General features: G+C 44.6%; 1 protein-coding gene across 4 annotated transcripts in view; it reads left to right on the forward strand.

Annotated features, from left to right (window-relative positions):
- Nucleotides 1–19,456, forward strand: part of BIRC6 (baculoviral IAP repeat containing 6) — a 1,530,571-nt gene that overhangs the window by 1,085,268 nt on the left and 425,847 nt on the right. For all 4 annotated transcript variants that reach the window (XM_033935681.1, XM_033935678.1, XM_033935679.1 and 1 more), the window contains one exon: nucleotides 10,992–11,757. In XM_033935681.1, the coding sequence (XP_033791572.1) occupies nucleotides 10,992–11,757 (766 nt within the window). The remainder of the gene's footprint in view (nucleotides 1–10,991; nucleotides 11,758–19,456) is intronic.

Raw genomic sequence — 19,456 nt, forward strand, 5'->3', positions numbered from 1 at the left:
CTTTGTGGCAGAATGAGAGACCATCATCTCTGACCGCTAGGTTCTGGACGTCCTCCGATATGGCCAAAAATCAGAGTTTCTCTGTCCTCTGCTGAGTATTTTCTGATTTCCCCTTCAGGTGGCCCCAAGAAGGTGGTTTGGGTATAGGCCACAGTCCACAGACTTTTGGATTTTGCAGCAATTGAACCCATGCCAGAGTGAGATTTGGGCCCTGGGAGATACTCGGGTTGCTTTAAGTTCCTGCAGTCCCATACAATCCTCTGGTGATGCTTGTTCAGTAGGGGCTTTGAAGAAATTAGCAGGGAAGTTTCAAGTTTCCAATATTTACTAGGATTATCAATGTAATTTTAGAGAGTGGTGAAATTCCAGAGTCATTGAAAATTTCGACAATTAAACCATTGATGAAGGGCAAGAAAGTAGGGTTCCAAGAATTGAGTAATTTCCATCCAATAGCATCATTACCCGTACTGGCAAAAATAACTGAAAAGGTGGTTTATTTCCAACTTCATCAGTTTCTGCAGGATCATTATATCTTGGATGTTCATCAATATGCATTCAGAAAAAAACATAGTACTGTTGGTATCTATGCTTGATGAACTGAGAGTAGGTCTGGATGAGGGAAAACAATTCTTGGTGGTGTTTCTGGATATCTCAGCAGCATTTGATACAGTGGATCATGCAATTTTGTTAAGCAGACTGAGGGGATGTAGGATCCGTGGATTGGTTCTGGTCTGGTTTGAATCTTTTCTGAGGGGGGAGACAGCAGGAGGTGCTTATGGGTGAAAAACTGTCGAGCCGTAAGGAGATTAAAATAGGGGTGCCGCAGGGATATGCTCTTTGTGCGGCCTTGTTCAATCTGTATCTTGTTCCGCTGTGTAAACTGCTTTCTGACCTGGACGTATCATACCGACTGTACGCTAATGACATCCAATTTTTTTTCCCCATTGAAGGGAATTTTGATGCGGTTTCAACACGCTTCAGTCAGTAGTGGTAGCGATTAAACATCGGATGGACCGTAACAGGCTGAAGTTAAGTATTCGGAAGATACAGGTGTTGTATGTTACAAGAACCCTGGGTGCTAATGTTCTGGAGACATTTGAGTTGCTGGGGGAGAGAGTATTGGTAAGGTGAAGTATCTTGGTGTGTGCTTTTGGATTCAGGACTCACTATGAGAGGGCATGTACTTGCTGTAATTCTGAAGGTGTATTTTCATCTTTGGTTAGTTAATGGATTGAGACCTTATTTAGCGACCACATTGTTTAGGATAGTGTTACAGTTGATGGTTTTGTCTGTTTTCGACTATTGCAGTCTGGTGTTCTTGGGAGTACCAGAATCAGTCTTGGGAGCGCTTCAGGTGGCCCAAAATTCAGTGGTGCGCTCTCTGTTTAAATTGGACAGATGTGAGCATGTAACAGAATATTTTATAAGGTTGTATTGGCTGAAAGTAAAGGATAAGATCTGGTACAAGCTACTGATGAATGTCTTGATGTGCTTACAGAAGTTGGCCCCTAAACATCTGGTCCAGAGCACCTTGCCACGTGAGCCAGCTAGATTGCTCCGCTCAATTGAGCATTGTGATCTGTCTGTACCATCTGTGCGGGAGTTAAGACTTTCCTCTTCCTGAAACAGTGTCTTTCACTGCATTGGCCCCTAGGAGTGGAACAATCTTCCAGGATACATTTGCCAATAACAAAATGTTCAGAACTTTAGAAAACTGCTGAAAAGGCATCTGTTCTGTGAAATGAAATATAGGGTCTGAGTTTGGCTGAGGGAGAAGGAGTGATGACTCTTGAGTACTGAGTAGAGTTCTGCACGGGAACAGGGATCGCGGGAATCCCGCAGGGATCCCCCTAGGTCGACGGGACTCCCATGGGGACCCCTCCCAAGCCCACGGGACTCCCACGGGGACCCCTCCAAGGTTGACGGGACTCCCATGGGGATGGACCCGGAGTTCCTATCCCGAGCCTACCTAATTTCCAGTCCGGGTCCAGCACTGAGCTGAGCTCCCAAGACCCGACGAATCAGTAGCAACAGTCTCTGTCACATAGGCAGTGATCTCAGCTCGTAGGCACACAGACTCTGTGTGCCTACGTGCTGAGCTTCATGCCTACGTAACAGAGACTGTTGCTGATTCATGGGGAGGTGTCACATGCAGGCTAGAGCGGACGGACAGTGTCCTCCTCCTCCCCCCCCCCGGAACAAACCCGAAATGTGCTAACTTCGCCGGTCACGCACAGCGTGCAGGGCCCGGTTCTGCTGCACGAGCCGCGATCTGTAGCTCAGAGCTGAGCAGAGATCGGTGGACGCCGAGGGCTGCTGAGCGAAGCTGCAAAAACCCAGCGAGGACCTGCGACCTGAGATCTTTCTCTCCCATCATTCAGCATTTTCCCTCTCTCTCTCTCTCTCTCTCTCTGCCCCCTTCTATCCAGTATTTGTCTTTTCTCTCTTTTCTCTCCAGCATCTTCCCTCTCCTCCATTTCCATCCAGCATCTGCCCCTCTCCCTCTTTCCATTCAGCATCAACCCTTCTCTCTCCTGCTTCTGCCTAGCATCTGATCTGTCTCCTCTCTTCCTCCTTTCTCCCCCTCTGTCACCCCATCCATCATCCAACCCTGTCTCTCCCCCTTCCATCCAGCATCTGCCCATCTTTCTTTCCCCCCCTTTCAGCCCAACATCTGCTTCATTTCTCTTTCTCTCCCTTCTATTCAGTGTCTTCCCCATCTTTCTCTTTCCTCCCTTCCATCCGCATCCTCCCCTCTCCTTTTCTTTACATCCATCATCTGTCTTTTTCTCTCTCCCCAGGCATTCCAGCTTGTCTGTTATCTTTCCCCTTTAATCAAGTGTGTCTGATCCCTCCCCCTTTCTAGCTACAGTCTGTCTCCTCTCACCTCCTACATCCAGTATCTACCCCTTCCCACCTGACACCTCAGCCACCGCCAGACAGACGCAAAGCCTTCCCTCCGACGTCAGCTCTGACTTCGGAGGAAGACTTCCATATAATGTGCTGCAGGCTGCCTCCAACCCCTGCTGTTATCTGGACTAGAATGAAGGGGTAGGAGGGAGTGCATTTTTGGACACAGAAGGCATGAACTTGGAAGAGAGGAAGGGAGGGAACGAGATGATGAGGTGGGGAAGGGAATAGAAAAGGAGAATTGGGCATGGGTGTGTCAGTGAGTGGGAAAGAGACATGGTTGTGTACACACGGAGAATAGAAGAAATAGAATTTTTGGTCATAGGGAGGGAGTGAGGTACAGATAGGGAAGAGAAAGATGAGAGTGAGAAATGTGGTGGAAAGGGAACAGTGGGACAGATTGAAAGGGATGCAAGAGGGAGGAATGTTGGACATAGTGGTGAAGGGAATGGAGGGAGAGATGTGGCAAGGTGCTGGAGAGGGGTGAAAGAGTAGAAGGAAAAATGTTGAGCATGGGGCTGGGGGGCAGGCATGAAAGATGAGAAAGGGATAAATGCTGGACCATGGTAGGAGGAACCAATGGACAGCAACAGAAGAATTTACAGAAGATGGGAAAGGGGAAAAAAGAAACTGGGACCAACTTGATGGAAAAATAAGTTTCCAGACAACAAAGGTAAGAAACTGAATTTATTGTCTAAAATATATTAGCTTTGGAAAATGTATATAGCAGATGTCTTTGTATTCTGTTTCGGAGGTTTCAGTAGGAGATAAGCTGGCCTCCAGCGACCATAACATGTTATGGCTCAACCTCAAGAAAGGCTTCTCTAGATCAAACACAGCGACGAGGGTCCTCAACTTTAGAGGCACAGACTTCGACAGGTCTTTAGGAGGGGGACCCTGGTGTAGAAGTACACGGAGGGAAGGGGGTGTTAAAAGAGATGTGCATATGCCAGACTTTGGGGGGGAAGAAATAATGGGTCTGAAAATAGAGGAGAGGGAGAGAGATGATGGACCATGGGATTTAGGGAGGGAAGGAACAGAAAGGGAGAGAAATTGGACACAAGGGATGGTGTGGAGGAGGGATAGAGATACTGGATAGGAGGGTAATTGGGAAAAGAAAGGGAGAGATGGTGGACCCTGGGGTGGTGGGGAAGGAGGGAGAGATGCTGGATGAAAGAGTAGTTAAGAAAAGGTGGATCTGTGGAGGGAGATGAAAAAAAGGAAAGATGCCAGACTTCCTGGGGAGGGAAGGGAAATGGAAGGGGAGGACAGAGATGGCAGATGGATAGTTAGCATGAAGAAAGAAGGAGACCCTGGCAAGCAAGTTATCAAAAGAAAACCAGAGCCTTGGACTAACAAGATTTGAAAAATAACCAGACAACAAAAGGTAGAAAAATTAATTTTATTTTCTGTTTTGTGATTACAATAAGTCAGATTTGAAATGTGTATCCTGCCAGATCTGGTGTTAGACTGCAAACGTGAGCTAGGATTTAACAGAGAAAGGAAAAGTCCTTTTTGTTTCTTTATTTTATTTACACCACAGCGCCAGTGTGATTAGGAGAAGCCAAAAGGGGTGAAAAAGCTATAAAACCCACCAGGATTTTTGAAAAAACACCCAATTGGGCAGGAAAATCGAATCAAAAAACCAATTAAATAGGCTGAATCGAAATTTTTTTTCCTGAATCAGGCAGCACTAGTTTGCGCTACTGTCTCAGACTTTAGAACCTGGGATTGGGGAGAGATGGCATTCTCAGTACTTTATAATGCAAGTGAAACGAGGATTTGGTCAGACTTTTGAAGGGTCTGCAGAAGAAAAATATTGTATAGGCTGGGGATATGAGACAGCAGGAAATGGGAACTTTTCTTCCTTCTATTTTTGTGAATGGCAAGGCTGAGGATGTCAGAGAGTTCAGTTAAAATATGTGCTTTATAAGAAAATATAATAATCAATAATAATAAAAGGCTAAACGCGCATGCGCTTTTCAAAAATCGTGATTCCTGGTGGCGTGAGGTGTGCTTCTGTGTCACACCTCACGGCACCTGCGCTAGCTGGAGGTGCGTGTTTCAGGGACTCATGCAATAATAGTGCCCATCCGGAGATATACAATATATGTTACCCATTTTACTCCAGTAATTGGACCTTTGCACCGGGTTTTGTACAGTATTTTTTGTGTGTGAATTCTTAAGCAAGTTTAACCTTCGTTCTTTTGCAAAGGCCGTGGCATTGTGTCCCCACCCCCACTCCACACAAGTGCCCATCCGGAGATATACAATATATGTTGTGGTCACCCCTGATTGGCAGAGCCGCCATCAGATTTTGCTTCCCCGAAGTGCATTTCTCCATCGACTGGAGTCAGTAACTCAAACCGTGAAAGATGTAAGCTAGAAATATAATCAATCATCATCAATCAATAATAATAAAAGGCTAAGCACACATGGGCTTTTCAAAGATCGTGATTCCTGGTGGCGTGAGGTGTACTTCTGTGCTTCTGCACTTGCTGGAGGCGTGTGTTCCAGGGACTCCTACCTCCCGCTGCTCTTCAAAGTGGCCTGCTGAGATTCACCAGCCGCTGTAGCGAACTTCGCAGGCCGCTCTTCACCTTCCCAATGCAATGTAAGAAACAAAAAAGAAAAAAAAGCAAATCCAGGTAGGCGAAAGCAGGACAGAGGCTGCGATCGGCAGCAGCTGCTGCTACTCCTCCAGCCGCCTAGCTCCTCTCCGCTATCCCCGGCCGGCAGCCCCCTCCACCCCGTCCTCTCTGCTCCGGTGGTCCGCACAGGAGAAGGAGCGGATGAAGCATGATCACAAGGGAGACCGTACAAAGGGAAATGCAAGGGGGTTGAAAAAATGAAAGGTGGGACGGGAAGGGAAAAGGGAGGGGGAGGAAGCCTAAAATAAAAAAAAAACCAACTTTATACAGGAAGAGGAGTCTCTAGCACCCGTTAATGTAACGGGCTTAAAGACTAGTGTGTTTTATAAAGTTTATAAGCATTGCTGGCCTACCCGGTGAGGTGTTCCTAGTGGTGGTGGTGGTGGTGGCAGTGTGTCAATGTGTTGAGAGGAAGAGGTGGTCTGGGAAATTCTCCTGAGCAAACTCTGGGCCCATTTCCACCCCGCAGTTAGTCCACTCCACTCAACTGGTTCACACACTGAGTGGGTCTTTGGGTATTGTGCCTAGGTAGTTGTTTGGGGATCTCTTCCAGTGGTTTGTCAGTATCTCCTTGTGGTCCAAGGAAGGAAACTTTGTTAACCTTAGCACTGACCTTTTGTAACAGTGCTGCTTGTGTGGCATTAGGCTATGTAGTGATCGAAAGAAAAAACCAGATCTTTGCACATTTTTGCACTATATGGTGGGTGTATGAGGAGATTCATATTTCCTGCACAGCTAAGTCTGTGTGAAGTTCCCTTGTGCTGTATTTGACATCTAGCAAGGTCTCTGTTTGGAAGGAAAGATCTAAGCTTAAAAATGAAGTGGCCAGAAGTTATGGTAAAAGCAGATAGCTTAGCTGGTTTTAAGAAAGATTTGGACAAATTCCTGGAGGAAAAGTCCATAGTCTGTTATTAAGACATGGGGGTTATTAAGACATGGGGGAATTGTCTGCTTGCCCTGGATCGGTAGCATGGAATGTTGCTACTCTTTGGGTTTTGACCAGGTACTAGTGACCTGGATTGGCTACCATGAGAATGGGCTACTGGGCATGATGGACCATTGGTCTGACCCAGTTAGGCTATTCTTATGTTATGTTCTCATCTGTAGGGGCCTTTGTTTTCACTTCTTATTTTAATGTATTTTTTTTCGGGGAACTTATCAGTGTTTTTTATAATGGGAACAAAAATGGAAGAGAATTAATGTGTGTGGAATGGGGGGGGGGGGGTAACTAATTTCTTTAGCTAAATAATTCAATCCATCTCAACCAGACATAGGAGAACTCGCACACCATTCACACACCCTCCAACCAAAACGTCAAAAGAAAAAAACTGTTCGACAACCTCCTAGCCATTCGAGCTGCAACACTCGACTCCCAACTCTACAACCTATTGACTTCGACCACAGACTACAAAACCTTCAAAAAAGAAAAAAAAAAAACCCTTCTATTCAAAAAACACATAAAACCGAATTAACACAATCAGAACTGCCCCAAGCATCACCTGCAACTACTCCTTATGTACTTCTGATGTCATGACAATTCAGACATAATTTATGTTATGTTATGTTTGGAATAATGGTTACATTTATGAGGTTCAATAAAAGAAAATTTTCACTCCCTGTTTCTATTCTGACCATTTATACCGTTTCATGGTTATTACAAAAAATATTTTTTACATGGCAGGTGGGTGAGGGGGTGTCAAAAAATGATGGGCCCCGGGTGCCACATACTCTAGGTATGCCACTGCTGGTCACGGAGGTGTTTGGTCTGGTTTGTTTTATTTGGTTTATTGAAGTCTGTTATTGAGGCATCTTATATGACTGATGGAATTATATATTTTGATGTATGTGTGGGTTTGGCCAGTTTTGGCCTTAAAAGATATCTGTTGTTGATGTGTATGTTATATATAATTTGATTTGATATGTAAGTATATAATTTGTTATAGTGTGTCTCTGAAGTGTTTTGTACGATAAATGTAAATTTTTAATTTTGTATGTTAATATGCAACTCGCCCTGGATAAGAGTGGATGAGAAACAAACAAACTTCATCATTCCAACGAAAGGATCTGACGACTGGAGGCCAATGCTGGACCTCAAGACGGTCAATGTGGCGCTGAAAGTGTCCAGCTTCCTCATGGAAAGAGTGTGATCAGTGATAGCGTCAGTGACAGTGAGGGGGTGGTGGGTTTCTAGCCTCCCTAGATCTGATGGTGATGTATCTCCACATTCTCATTTTTTTCAGACCATAGGAAGTATCTGTGGTTCCATGTCTTGGGGTAACATTTCAGTTTGCGGCTCTCCTTTTGGTTTGACGATGGCACTCTGGACCTTCACCACAGTGGTGGAGGTGGTGGTGGCCCATCTTCGTGTCCTGCTTCGCCTGTATCTGGACGACTGGTTGATCAGAGCTTCCTCGCTCTTCGAGGGGCATCTGGCTGTCCAGCAGTTACCAACCAGTTTCATCTCTCTGACCACCTGTTTATTCTGGCAGATCCTGCCCGCATAGGTAGGCCAGCCTCTAAGGCTACCATTGCCAGGTGGATTTACTCGGCCATTTCAGCGGCTTACGTGGTGGCTGGGAAGAAGCCTCCCCCTAAGGGTGTAGGCTTATTCGACCAGTGGGATGTCCTCCTCTTGGGCAGAGTTGTCTGCTGTGTCTTTGGATGAGATTTGTAGGGCTGCTACATGATCCTCCTTACACACCTTCACCAAGTTTTACAGGATCAATGTGGCAGCCAAGCAGGATGCCTCTTTTTGTTCCTCTGTGTTGGCAACAGGCTCATCAGTCCTACCCTGACTTTTTGGTACTGCTGTTTTATCCCACTGATCCCATAATAAAGTGGGATTGTACAAGAACGAAAGATTAGGTTCTTATATTTGCTTCCCTTTTTTCTTGTAAATCCTTACTTTATTCCGGGAACACGCCCTATGTCTTCTGATTTGCTGATTGTCTGCCTTAAAAGTACTGGTAAGCTGAATTTCTGTTTCTGACCAGCCTTTATAAGAGTGCCATCTGACTGGGTTTTGCACTTTAATTATGGGGGGTTCCCTAGTTCTGGCACTCCCTTCTGACACACTGTTTTGTTGATCAGGTTTTCAATGTTTCATAACCTGTTTTTTTTTTTTGTTTTGCATTGTTGTTGCATTTGTTTCTATGAGCAGAATTAATTTGCTTGTTGGGGAGTTCTCTCTTTCTTGTTTATCCTCTATAGATGTTCCTGGCTGCTTAAAGACTGACTGGAGTCCAGAGGAGCATACTCGGTGTTAAGGTATAAGAGGGAAGGGGTAAAAGCTTCAAATGTTTGAGGCTTCCTACAGATACCTGGCAGGAGGTGGTAAAGAGCCCACTGGTCCTGGAATAAAGTGAGGATTTACAAGAGAGAAGATTAACAAAGGTAAGAACCTAATATTTTATTACCAGACCTTGAAATCCCATTAGACCTCAATTACCTGTGGCCCCTAAGGTACCTAAGACCAAGGGAGTACAGTTACTAAGAACTTTTCCTGAGCTTCTAGTGTCCAGGTAGCTCTGGTGGTGAGAGAAGGAAGAACAAGAGCTCAGCACTTCACTGACAGGAACAAGAGTTCTCAACTTAATCCTCAGGACACACCCAGCCAGTCAGGTTTTTAGGATACTCATCATGAGCATGCATGAGATAAATTTACATGCATGGCCTTCATTTATGCAAACTTATCTGATACATATTTATTGTGGATATGTTGAAAACCTGATTGACTTGGTGTGTCCTGAGGACTGGGTTGAGAACCTGTGAAATAGAGAGAGGCAACAGGACCCAGAAGTTTCAAGTGAGATACCAGGGAGCACTTGGCATCCACACAAATAGCGCTTCCTTCCACCTCATCCCCTGTTATTACTGCTCATCTTCCTCCCTCTCTCCATCACCCTATGCTTGGAGCCTGGAAACAAAAAGACCTTGCATTGCTCTTTGCCACTGGAGTGCGACACTTAGAACAGTAGCTGGGCTGAAGTCACGGCTGGGCTCCACTACCTAGGACATGCTTGTCCTCTGCTAGAAATTCTCATATTAAAATCTGAACAAGGAGAGCACATCAGCTGGGATGTCATTTGTTTTTTGTTGTTGTTTTTAATCCTTTTCCAAACCAGTGTTCCCTGACTGAAAGACAAGGATAAGTAAAAGTTGGCTAGCTGCCTGTAACCACCAATTCAAGTAACACATGAGATCATGTGGCAGCAATTTGTCCTATGGCCACTTACCCTGAAGGACAATTCTGGATGAGTATGCACTCTGCTGGTTGCAGAGTATTGTTTTTGATACCAATGATAGGCTTGTATTAATCCTACATATAAGGCATTTTATTTCCATTTATCTAAAAGTTTCAATTATCTGTAGGGATGAGCATGAGTAGTGGTAAGAGTTCTGCACAGGGCCAGGTACTGACAGATGTTAGTTGTTTCCTGGTTAAAAAAAAGTTTTTAGATTTGCATCTAAGTTCATTCAGTTTGTAGGGGTATGATTTTAATTTAATTTAAAATTGGCATTTATTCTCTGCTAAGAAAGTCCCTGATTGGCTCAGATGCTTCAGGCCTATCCCAAAGGAGGAGCCCAAGGCATCTGAGCCAATCAGGGTCTTAGGCCCCTCCCTGTGCATCAGATGATGCACTGGGGATGGGCCTAAGGCCCAGTGTCATCAAGGGAGGAGCAGGAGGTGTTTTCAGTACTTCCTGCTCCCAGCTTCAGGATACGGTAGAGAGGGGCATCCGGTGGCAGGAGAGGAGTGAGCATCCCTCCTACCTTTTTCTTTGGAGGGGGTGGGGGAGGTTTTTCCAGGAATGAGGAAGTGGGCATCCTGCTGTTTTTTTCAGGGGGGGTAAGGGAGCGGGCGGCGAGCGCCTTCGGGGGCAGGAGGGAGTGGGCATCTCTCCTGCCATCTTTTAGGGGTTCGGAGGGGAGCAGTGGCTCAGGAGTTCTAGCGTGGGGGTTGGGGGAGCTTTTTTAATGGGACAGATGGTGTGCAGAACTTCTGTTCCATTAAAAAGAAGCACAAGCCCTGACAGCAGCATTGTGTCAATCGTCCAACTAAGCGATTGAGTCAGTGGGTTTACGTGCAAATGATTTGCACCTCCATACAAATCATATACATGCGAACTTGATAGTAAATCAATCACTGTTGAAAAATCGGCCAGAGAATCAGCCAACAGCGATTGAGTCCCTATCTTTAGTGAATCTAGCCCTTAATCACCACAAAAACACAGTGTATCAAATTCTATCCCCTTTTCCTTTCCCCTTTTGAGGATTTGAGTTTTTTGCTAGAAGGTAGATGATTATGATCACAGGTTCAAAAATATGTACTTTTTCTCTTAACCCTTTGTGTGATACAATGTAAGAGGTAGAACAAAGCACTAAGTTTGAAAAATGTGTTAAAATGACATTTTTATTTGTTTGTTCTAGGTCACTGTATAGCTGGTCCATGTCTCTGCCTTGCAATGTAGTTCTGAAGAAAGCTGTGGATAGTTTGATTTGTTCCATGTGCCATATCCACCCATCTTATTTTTCTTTACTCATGGGATGGATGGGCATCACCCCTCCCCCAATACAGAGTCAACATAGACTGTCTATGACAGATGACAGAAAGAAGCAGAACCTCAGTTCATCTCTAACTGATGATTCTAAAAATGCACAAGCACCTCTTGCACTAACAGAGTCTCACCTAGCTACCTTAGCTGCATCATCTCAGTCTCCAGAAGCAATCAAACAATTGCTAGACTCAGGGTTACCCTCTTTGCTTGTAAGGAGTTTGGTTAGCTTCTGCTTCAGCATCATTTCCAGTTCTGATTGTGTTTCCCCGTTAGCAGAGATTACCCAAGACCGGTTGAGGAGGCACCATTTGCCACAGCACTTTAATAAAATGCTCATCACGACTGAACTGATTGCACCCATCCTCAGGTTCCTGACAGAAGTTAGCAACAGTCACATCATGAAGGATTGGTTGGGTGGCTTGGAGGTTAACCCTTTATGGACAGCACTCCTGTTCTTGTTATGTCACTCCAGTGCCATTTCTGGAGCACAACAAACTGTTGCTAAATCCACTTCACTTTCTTCAGCTGTGGGAATGGGACTCACCACTCAGCAAAGAACAGCTGTTGAAAATGCAACTGTAGCATTTTTCTTGCAGTGCATTTCTTGCCACCCAAATAACCAGAGGCTAATGGCACAGGTAAGATTAAAAACAGAAAAATTTCAATTTTGTGTAATTTCTTCAGTCAAAAGCTTGAAGCTATTAATAGGATGAATATGAAGTTCCCTTTTTGGACCATTAATAAAAATCCTTTAGAAGTCTTAATTATGGAATAACTTTACTTCTGTCTGTGACCGTGTATTTGAGTTTTGTGTGTATCTTTAAAGGGCTTAATCTGTTGTACAGATTTCTTATTCTTTTCATGAAGTACCATTCCATTTTAAAATGGCTGAGGTTTCGTAGAGAATACAGTAGTTCTAAATCAGTATCTAGTTAGGCCAATGAACTTTCAAATGCCATACCCTTGATAAGGTCAGGGTAAACATACTTTCTCCGAGGATAAGCAGGATTTATATTCTCACAGGTGGGTGACAGAGAATGACACGGGGCAAAAATTTGTCCCCGTCTCCGCGAACTTGGTCCTCATCCTGGCAAACCATCTGATCCCATCCACACAAGCCTCGAATAGTTTTATACTGAACTTATTATATTAAAGTATAAAAAGAAACAATATTCTGTACAATTGTCATTTTATAAATCAGTGTCTTCTCCCCACTCTCTCTTGCCCATTTCTCTTCAGAATCTTCTCCCCACTCTCCACTTCTCTTGCCCATTTCCCTTCAGCAACTTCTCTTCCCCATTTCCCTTCAGCGTCTTCAGCCCATTCTCTCTCCACTTGCCTTCAGCGCACACGCAGAAAAGCAAGCAAGCAATTGTATATCATTTTCATTCTATTCATTCATAGAAATTAAAGTCTAAATAATGCCAGTCACATACCAAAACATGATTTTACAAAAATAATTTTCTTATACTAATTTTAATTATTAATTTTGGGTCCTTAGTAGAATCGATACACCTAGACTTGTACTTACAGAACTCTTGTGAAATCATAAGAACATAGATCAGATCAGTGGTCCATCGTGCCCAGCAGTCCACTCATGCGGCGACCCTTAGGTCAAAGACCAGTGCCCTAACTGAGACTAGCTTTACATGACCTAAGTCTATGGGTAAGCCCAGCTTTGAGCGACAGGATAGAGATCCAATAGAAAGACTGAAATCAATTCTATAGCACATGTCATTTAAAAGCAGTCGATTAGTATGATATGCAGGAAATGCCCAATATGAAAGGAGGAGTTCGCAGTTTTCTCTGCATGTTTGGCGGCAAGTTTGGTGGAGGGATCGATGTTGCTCCTCCTTTCCTCTTTCCACTCCCTCCCTCGCCCCACAAACATACCGGGAACTCCGGGTTTCCTGAATACTAAATAGAATTACAGTAGATATATGGGACTAGGAGGGACAGTCGGGTGCTATAGAAAAGTGGTGAAATCTGCACAGTAAAGCCTGTAAAGATGTCTTTCAGTAGCCCTCCTCCCTCCCTCCTCCTTAGCTTACCATAGCGATTTTCTTTTTTGTCTTCCAGCTGCCCGAGCCAGCTTTCATCAAGTCACGTGTGGCTGCCGAAACTGCTCCTCTGATGCAACTTCCTATTTCCGGTTGCATCAGAGGAGAAGTTTCAGCAGCCACATGCAACTTGATGAAAGCTGGCTCGGGCAGCTGGAAGACAAAAAAAAAAAGAAAATCGCCACAGTAAGGTAAGGGGGAGGGAGGGAGATGCCCATTCGGTGACCATGCACATTTCCTCCCTTAAGTGCCGGACACAAGGTCAGTCACCGCTCCACAGGGCTGTGAATAGCCTTTGTCCTTGCCCGCGGCAATGACTTTTTTTTCCCACCGTTTTGGCGGGTTACCCATGGCTAGCCATAGTTAATAGCCACCATGTCATTCTCTAGGTGACATCATTTACAGAACCCAGTGCAGACACTACTAAGTGCATTGTTACTTTACATTTTTTAAGGCAGTGCCCATATTGTGTATCTGCTGGTGCTGTTCGATGTTGGCTCACGAGACCTGAAGCTCATAGCTTTCTGTGTTCTCTTCAGTATGTCAAACTTTTCAATTTTTGAGTGCTTTCCTGACTTTATTTTAATGGGTTTTTAAAAAAATTTTACCGTTTAACTTCATTCTTACCAATTTTTGTTTAATTTGGTCAACTTTTTATTTTTGACCTTAGGGCCACTTCAAGCCTCTTTTTCTTCTGGGTGCATCAATCGTTTTTGGATTATTTTTTACTCGAGCTCCATGGACCATTGAGCCCTTTGACTTTGTGTTGGCCATTTTCCCCTCCACAACAAAGACAGTACCGAATGACTTTAAAAAATGCTCTTGATGTAATTGGACTACTGCAGGCTCTAATCCGCATTATTGATACATCCGATCATCAGGACATAAACTGTGTCCTCTGTTGCCTTTTGCAAATGAGGTCACTCAAAGCCCACAAACTTCAGTTTGAGAAACGTTTTGGTACTGTGTCAGCATAAACATCAAGCATGGCAGGGAATTCAGAACCCGGCATTGACATTGATTTCAACTGCATCAAAACCATAGCAAGAGTGTTGGGCATTGGACTCCTTTTAACGTCAGGACTCTACTTCATCGTCATCAGTGCCTCGAGACTCGCAGGACATAGTACTTAAGAAAACTAAGAAGCACAAACATTTTTCCCCTGCTAGGTATTGTTCTGCATCCTCCCAGGCTTTGACTTCATTGATGCAAAGTAAGTGTTGATGCCAAATTGAATGTTCACCATCCATTCAGATATTGTTTTCGCAGAGGTGTAACTTGATATTGAGGTCTCCCATGCCACTTCAACTGGTACAGCAAACTGCTTCAATACCACTGTCTTTTCCAATACCGGCACTGACTCTCCAGATAAGAGCTTTTAGGCCTACTGCAGATGCAGTCTTCACAGGCTTTAAAAGTTTTCATTCCTGTCTCAACCCAGCCTGAAGATACATTGAAGCGCCGGTCGAGAGATAAGGTCGCATACTCCTGCTTGACATCGAGCATCGGAATAAGCATGGTCTCACTTGACACATGCATCGTCATCAGTGGAGGTACCTGACTCCTGTTTCACCTCAATGTAACTTGATGCATAGGCAACACACTTCCCCAATGCACACTCCTGGATTCACCTTGGAGAAGTTTGATTTGGATATGTCCATCCACTCAGGTAAGGAGTTACTAGAGCACTCAGCAGTATAGTGCAGTGGTTAAAGGGGGAGTGTGTGGCGCAGTGGTTAAAGCTACAGCCTCAGCACCCTGGGGTTGTGGGTTCAAACCCACGCTGCTTCTTGTGACCCTGGGCAAGTCATTTAATCCCCCCATTGCCCCAGTTACATTAGGTAGATTGTGAGCCCGTTGGGACAGATAGGGAAAAATGCTTGAGTACCTGAATAAATTAATGTAAATCATTCTGAGCTCCCTTGGGAGAATGGTATAGAAAATTAAATAAATAAATAAATAAAAGCAGATGAGTCCTACAATATACCTTCCAATTCTTCACCTCTTCCTCAACAACGTACATCTCCACCTGAGAATATTTCTTTACTGGCTTCATAAGACATGGGAAGGCATTGCCTGTCTAAATGGAAACTGGAGGAGCCTCATTCAGAACTTTTTGAACTCCTTGACTTTGAGACACCACCAAATGAATACATTAAGATACTTGTACACAAAGTCACTTTATTTAAGAACTTGGGAGACTCCCTTATCAGTCCAAGTAGCTCCTGGATAAATAGACAGCATTTAAACATGTCCAGGATTTGACAGAACTCAACTTCAACATCATACACTAGTTGTTGAATCTGTCCTTAAGCGTTCACGTAGTTCACAATCTTGATCTTTTAGCAAGCGAATCTTCCAGTCATCTATACTCCTCAATAGAATTATTGACTACCAGTTTTACATGTCCATTTATTTCAAATTTCTGTGAAAATAATTGTCAAGCTTTAAATAATTATTCCCCAGGACAATTTAAAACAGTTTCAACAATTAACTAAAATCTTGTTTACTACTAGAAAATGTATGGCTAAAGCAGCTTTTGATAACTTTGATGTTTCTTTCCAAATATCTGCAGTATCCATTGTGATGTATAGGCTAGCCTGGCTTCAAGTTCTCAGACTTGGACATTTCAGTTCAGGAACACCTTTTCAATGTACTTTGCAAGGGGGATAACCTATTTGTAGAAAAAATTGAGGAAGCTGCAGATAAAATAATAAACCACACAGATACTATGCCAACTTTATCTAAACTACAGACCTCAAAATCTTCTTCATCATCATCTACTTTTACCAGACATACAGACATCCATATTATTTCAACACTAAACATCACTACAATCAGCCACCTTCTTCTGCTAGACCTGTTGCTCAGCAGTCCCATTCAAGGCAACAACGATTGCAACAATCAGAACCTCAGTCTCTTGTCCAAACAGAAGTCGTCATTTTGACTCCTTTCTAGAGAGCATTGCCAGCATTTTCCTGACTCTTATTCACAATCTTCCCATAAGGGGCTGTTTAATCTATTTTCACCAGTGGTGGACTCGTATAACATCAGACTGGTGGGTGCTTTGGGGTATCACTCACGGCAACATCCTGCACATGCTATAAAAACTTCCAATTCACCCACCAAGAGAGTCTCCTTTCAACTCCCTCCAGAAGACCCTCCTTCATTCACCAGGATGCAGCCCTTCTCCACCAAAATGCAATAGAACTTGTATCTCTGCAGGAGATGGGCTGGAGGTTCTTCTCAAAGTTTTTCCTTATACCAAAAAAGACTTGAAGCCTTCAGCCAATTCTAGACCTTCGAGGACTCAACAAATACTTGTTGAAGGAGAAGTTTCACATGGTCTCTCTGAGAACCCTGATATCTCTGTTATAAAAGGAAGATTGGCTTTGCTCTATAGATCTCAGAGGCCTACACTCGGTTATCCATCCCTGCTCACAGAAAGTATTTTCACTTTCGCATTCGATCTCAGCATTTCCAAAACAAAGTCCTACTCTTCAGACTGGCTTCAGCCTCTGGTGTCTTTATGAAATGCCTCGTGGCAAGATAGCTTGTTTGCTTTGGAGTGTCGTGGTAGTAGCAGCAGCCTTTCATTCTTGGAGATTTCACATTTTCCCCTATTTGAACAACAACTGGTTGATCAAAGCATCATCATTGCTACTAGCTCAACATGCAATCAACTCCATGTTTGTCTACTTGAACTACAGTGGTACCTCGGTTTACGAGTGCACCAGTTTGCGAGTGTTTTGCAAGATGAGCAAAACATTTGCAAACTTGGTGCCTCGTAAACCGAGCTTGCCTCGCTGTACGAGCGCCCCCCCCCCCCCGGCGATCCGGCATCCCCCCCAGCGATCCGGCATCCCCCCTGCTCGCGTTGCCCCCCCTCCACCGCGATCCTACTTCCCCCAGTCAATGACACCCTTTACCCGACTTGGCACCAGTGCCGTTGCCCGAAGATCCTCCCTCTTCTGGCGCGGCCTGGGCTGGGCTGTGCGTTGGAGATCCTCCTTCTTCTGGTCTGGGCTGGGCTGGACTGGTTTTGAGCATTTGCGCATGCTCAAAGAACATAAGAAGCGCCATCTCCGGAACAGACCCTAGGTCCATCAAGTCCGGCGATCCGCACACGCGGAGGCCCCGCCAGGTGTACCCTGGCATAGTTTTGGTCCCCATATCGCTCCAAGCTTCTCGTAAAGAGAAGTGCATCTAGCCTACCCCTACCCATGTCACTTCATGCCACTCATAAGGAGATGTACATCTAACTTACCCTTAAATCCTAAAATGGTGGATTCCAGGTGTCCACCACTCGTTGCATGAAGCAGAACTTCCTGATATTTGTCTTGAACTTGTCCCCCCTTAGCTTCAGCCCATGTCCTCTTGTCCGTGCCACATTGGACATTGTAAATAACGTTTTTTCCTGCTCTATTTTGTCGATTCCTTTCAGTATTTTGAATGTCTCGATCATATCCCCTCGTAGTCTCCTTTTCTCAAGGGAGAACAACCCCAGTCTCTTAAGTCTTTCCTCGTAATCCAGGTTCTCCATACCTTTCACCAGCTTTGTTGCTCGTCTCTGCACCCTCTCTAGCAGTATGATATCCTTCTTTAGGTATGGAGACCAATGCTGGACGCAGTATTCCAAGTGTGGTCTGATCATCGCTCTATAAAGCGGCATTATGACTTTCTCCGATCTACTCGTGATTCCCTTCTTTATCATGCCTAGCATTCTATTCGCGTTCTTCGCTGCCGCCGCACATTGCACCGACAGCTTCAGTGTCCTATCGATTAATACTCCCAGGTCCTTTTCCTGTTCAGATTTTCCCAGAGTTGCACCTGACATACTATACTTGTGTTCCTTCTGGTCTCCGAGATTGAGAGCAAGACCAGAAGGCTTTGAGCATGCGCAAATGCTCAAAGCCAGTCCAGCTCAGCCCAGCCCAGAAGAAGGAGGATCTCCGACGCACCACCCAGCTGCGCCAGAAGAGGGAGGATCTTCGGGCACCGGCACTGGTGCCAAGTCGGGTAAAGGATGTCATTGACTGCTCGGGGGGGAGAAGTAGGATCGCGGTGGAGGGGGGCAACGCGAGCGGGGGGATGCCGGATCATGGGGGGGGGAGGTTGGAACAGCGTCGGATTCCTCAAGAGGGGGGAGAATGGAGCAGCGCCGGTAGCCTTGGGGGGGGAGGAGGTGGAACCAATCAAAGCAGTTTCCCTTACTTCCTATGGGGAAACTTGCTTTGATATACGAGCAATTTGGTTTATGAGCATGCTTCTGGAACGAATTATGCTCGTAAACCAAGGTTCCACTGTACTTGCATGACATGGCATCATCTACGTGATGGCTAAGCTTCCTCCATACGTGCCAAACTGGTCTCTCTGCTCCCAGAACAAAATATGCCTCAAAACGCCCCCTGGTCATGCCCTTCAACTGCAAATTGCCAAGTGGCGGTCCTACTCCTATTTCATATCGAGCCACTGGAATTGACTTCCCCGCAGATCAGATCCTTTGAAGGACTCAGCTTTAGAAAAGCAATAAAAACATACCTCTTCATTTAAACCTCTGCCCTTGGCTGAAGGACTACAAAGAAATGTATATTGGTATCAGAACCAGTATGTGTCACATAAGGAAAACTTGTATTATAAAATCTTGCACTGTAACTATGGCAAATCTAACCTGTAAACTATCTGTGTGTCAAATTAGGATAAAACTTGCACTGAAAACCTTGCACTGTAAGGATAACTATGGTAAATTGTAACCAGTAAACTGTATATTATGTATATTAATATTAGACCCTAGTATGTATCAAGTTAGGATAAAAACTTGTATCATAAACTTGTACTGAAATTATGTATGTTTAACCTGTTCCAAACTCTTTGGGGGGACAACGAAATAGAAAACAAATGAAATAAATAAATACTAGGGTTTGCCGTGGAATACCAGAAGTCACATCCATGCCCTTCTATTATACACTGCTCAAGGTCAAGCTTTTCTGCAGTACAGAACTGAAGCAGAACGAGACTTAGGGGTGATCGTCAGTGAGAACATGAAGACTGCCAATCAAGTGGAGCAAGCTTCATCCAAGGCAAGGCAAATCATAGGTTGCATACGCAGGAATTTCGTCAGCCATAAGCCTGAAGTCATTATGCCATTGTATAGATCCATGGTGAGGCCCCACCTGGAATACTGTGTGCAATTCTGGAGGCCGCATTACCGTAAGGATGTGCTGAGACTGGAGTCGGTCCAGAGAATGGCCACCCGGATGGTCTCGGGACTCAAGGA

Source organism: Geotrypetes seraphini, chromosome 3 (genome assembly GCF_902459505.1).
Source record: "Geotrypetes seraphini chromosome 3, aGeoSer1.1, whole genome shotgun sequence".
Lineage (NCBI taxonomy): Eukaryota > Metazoa > Chordata > Amphibia > Gymnophiona > Dermophiidae > Geotrypetes > Geotrypetes seraphini.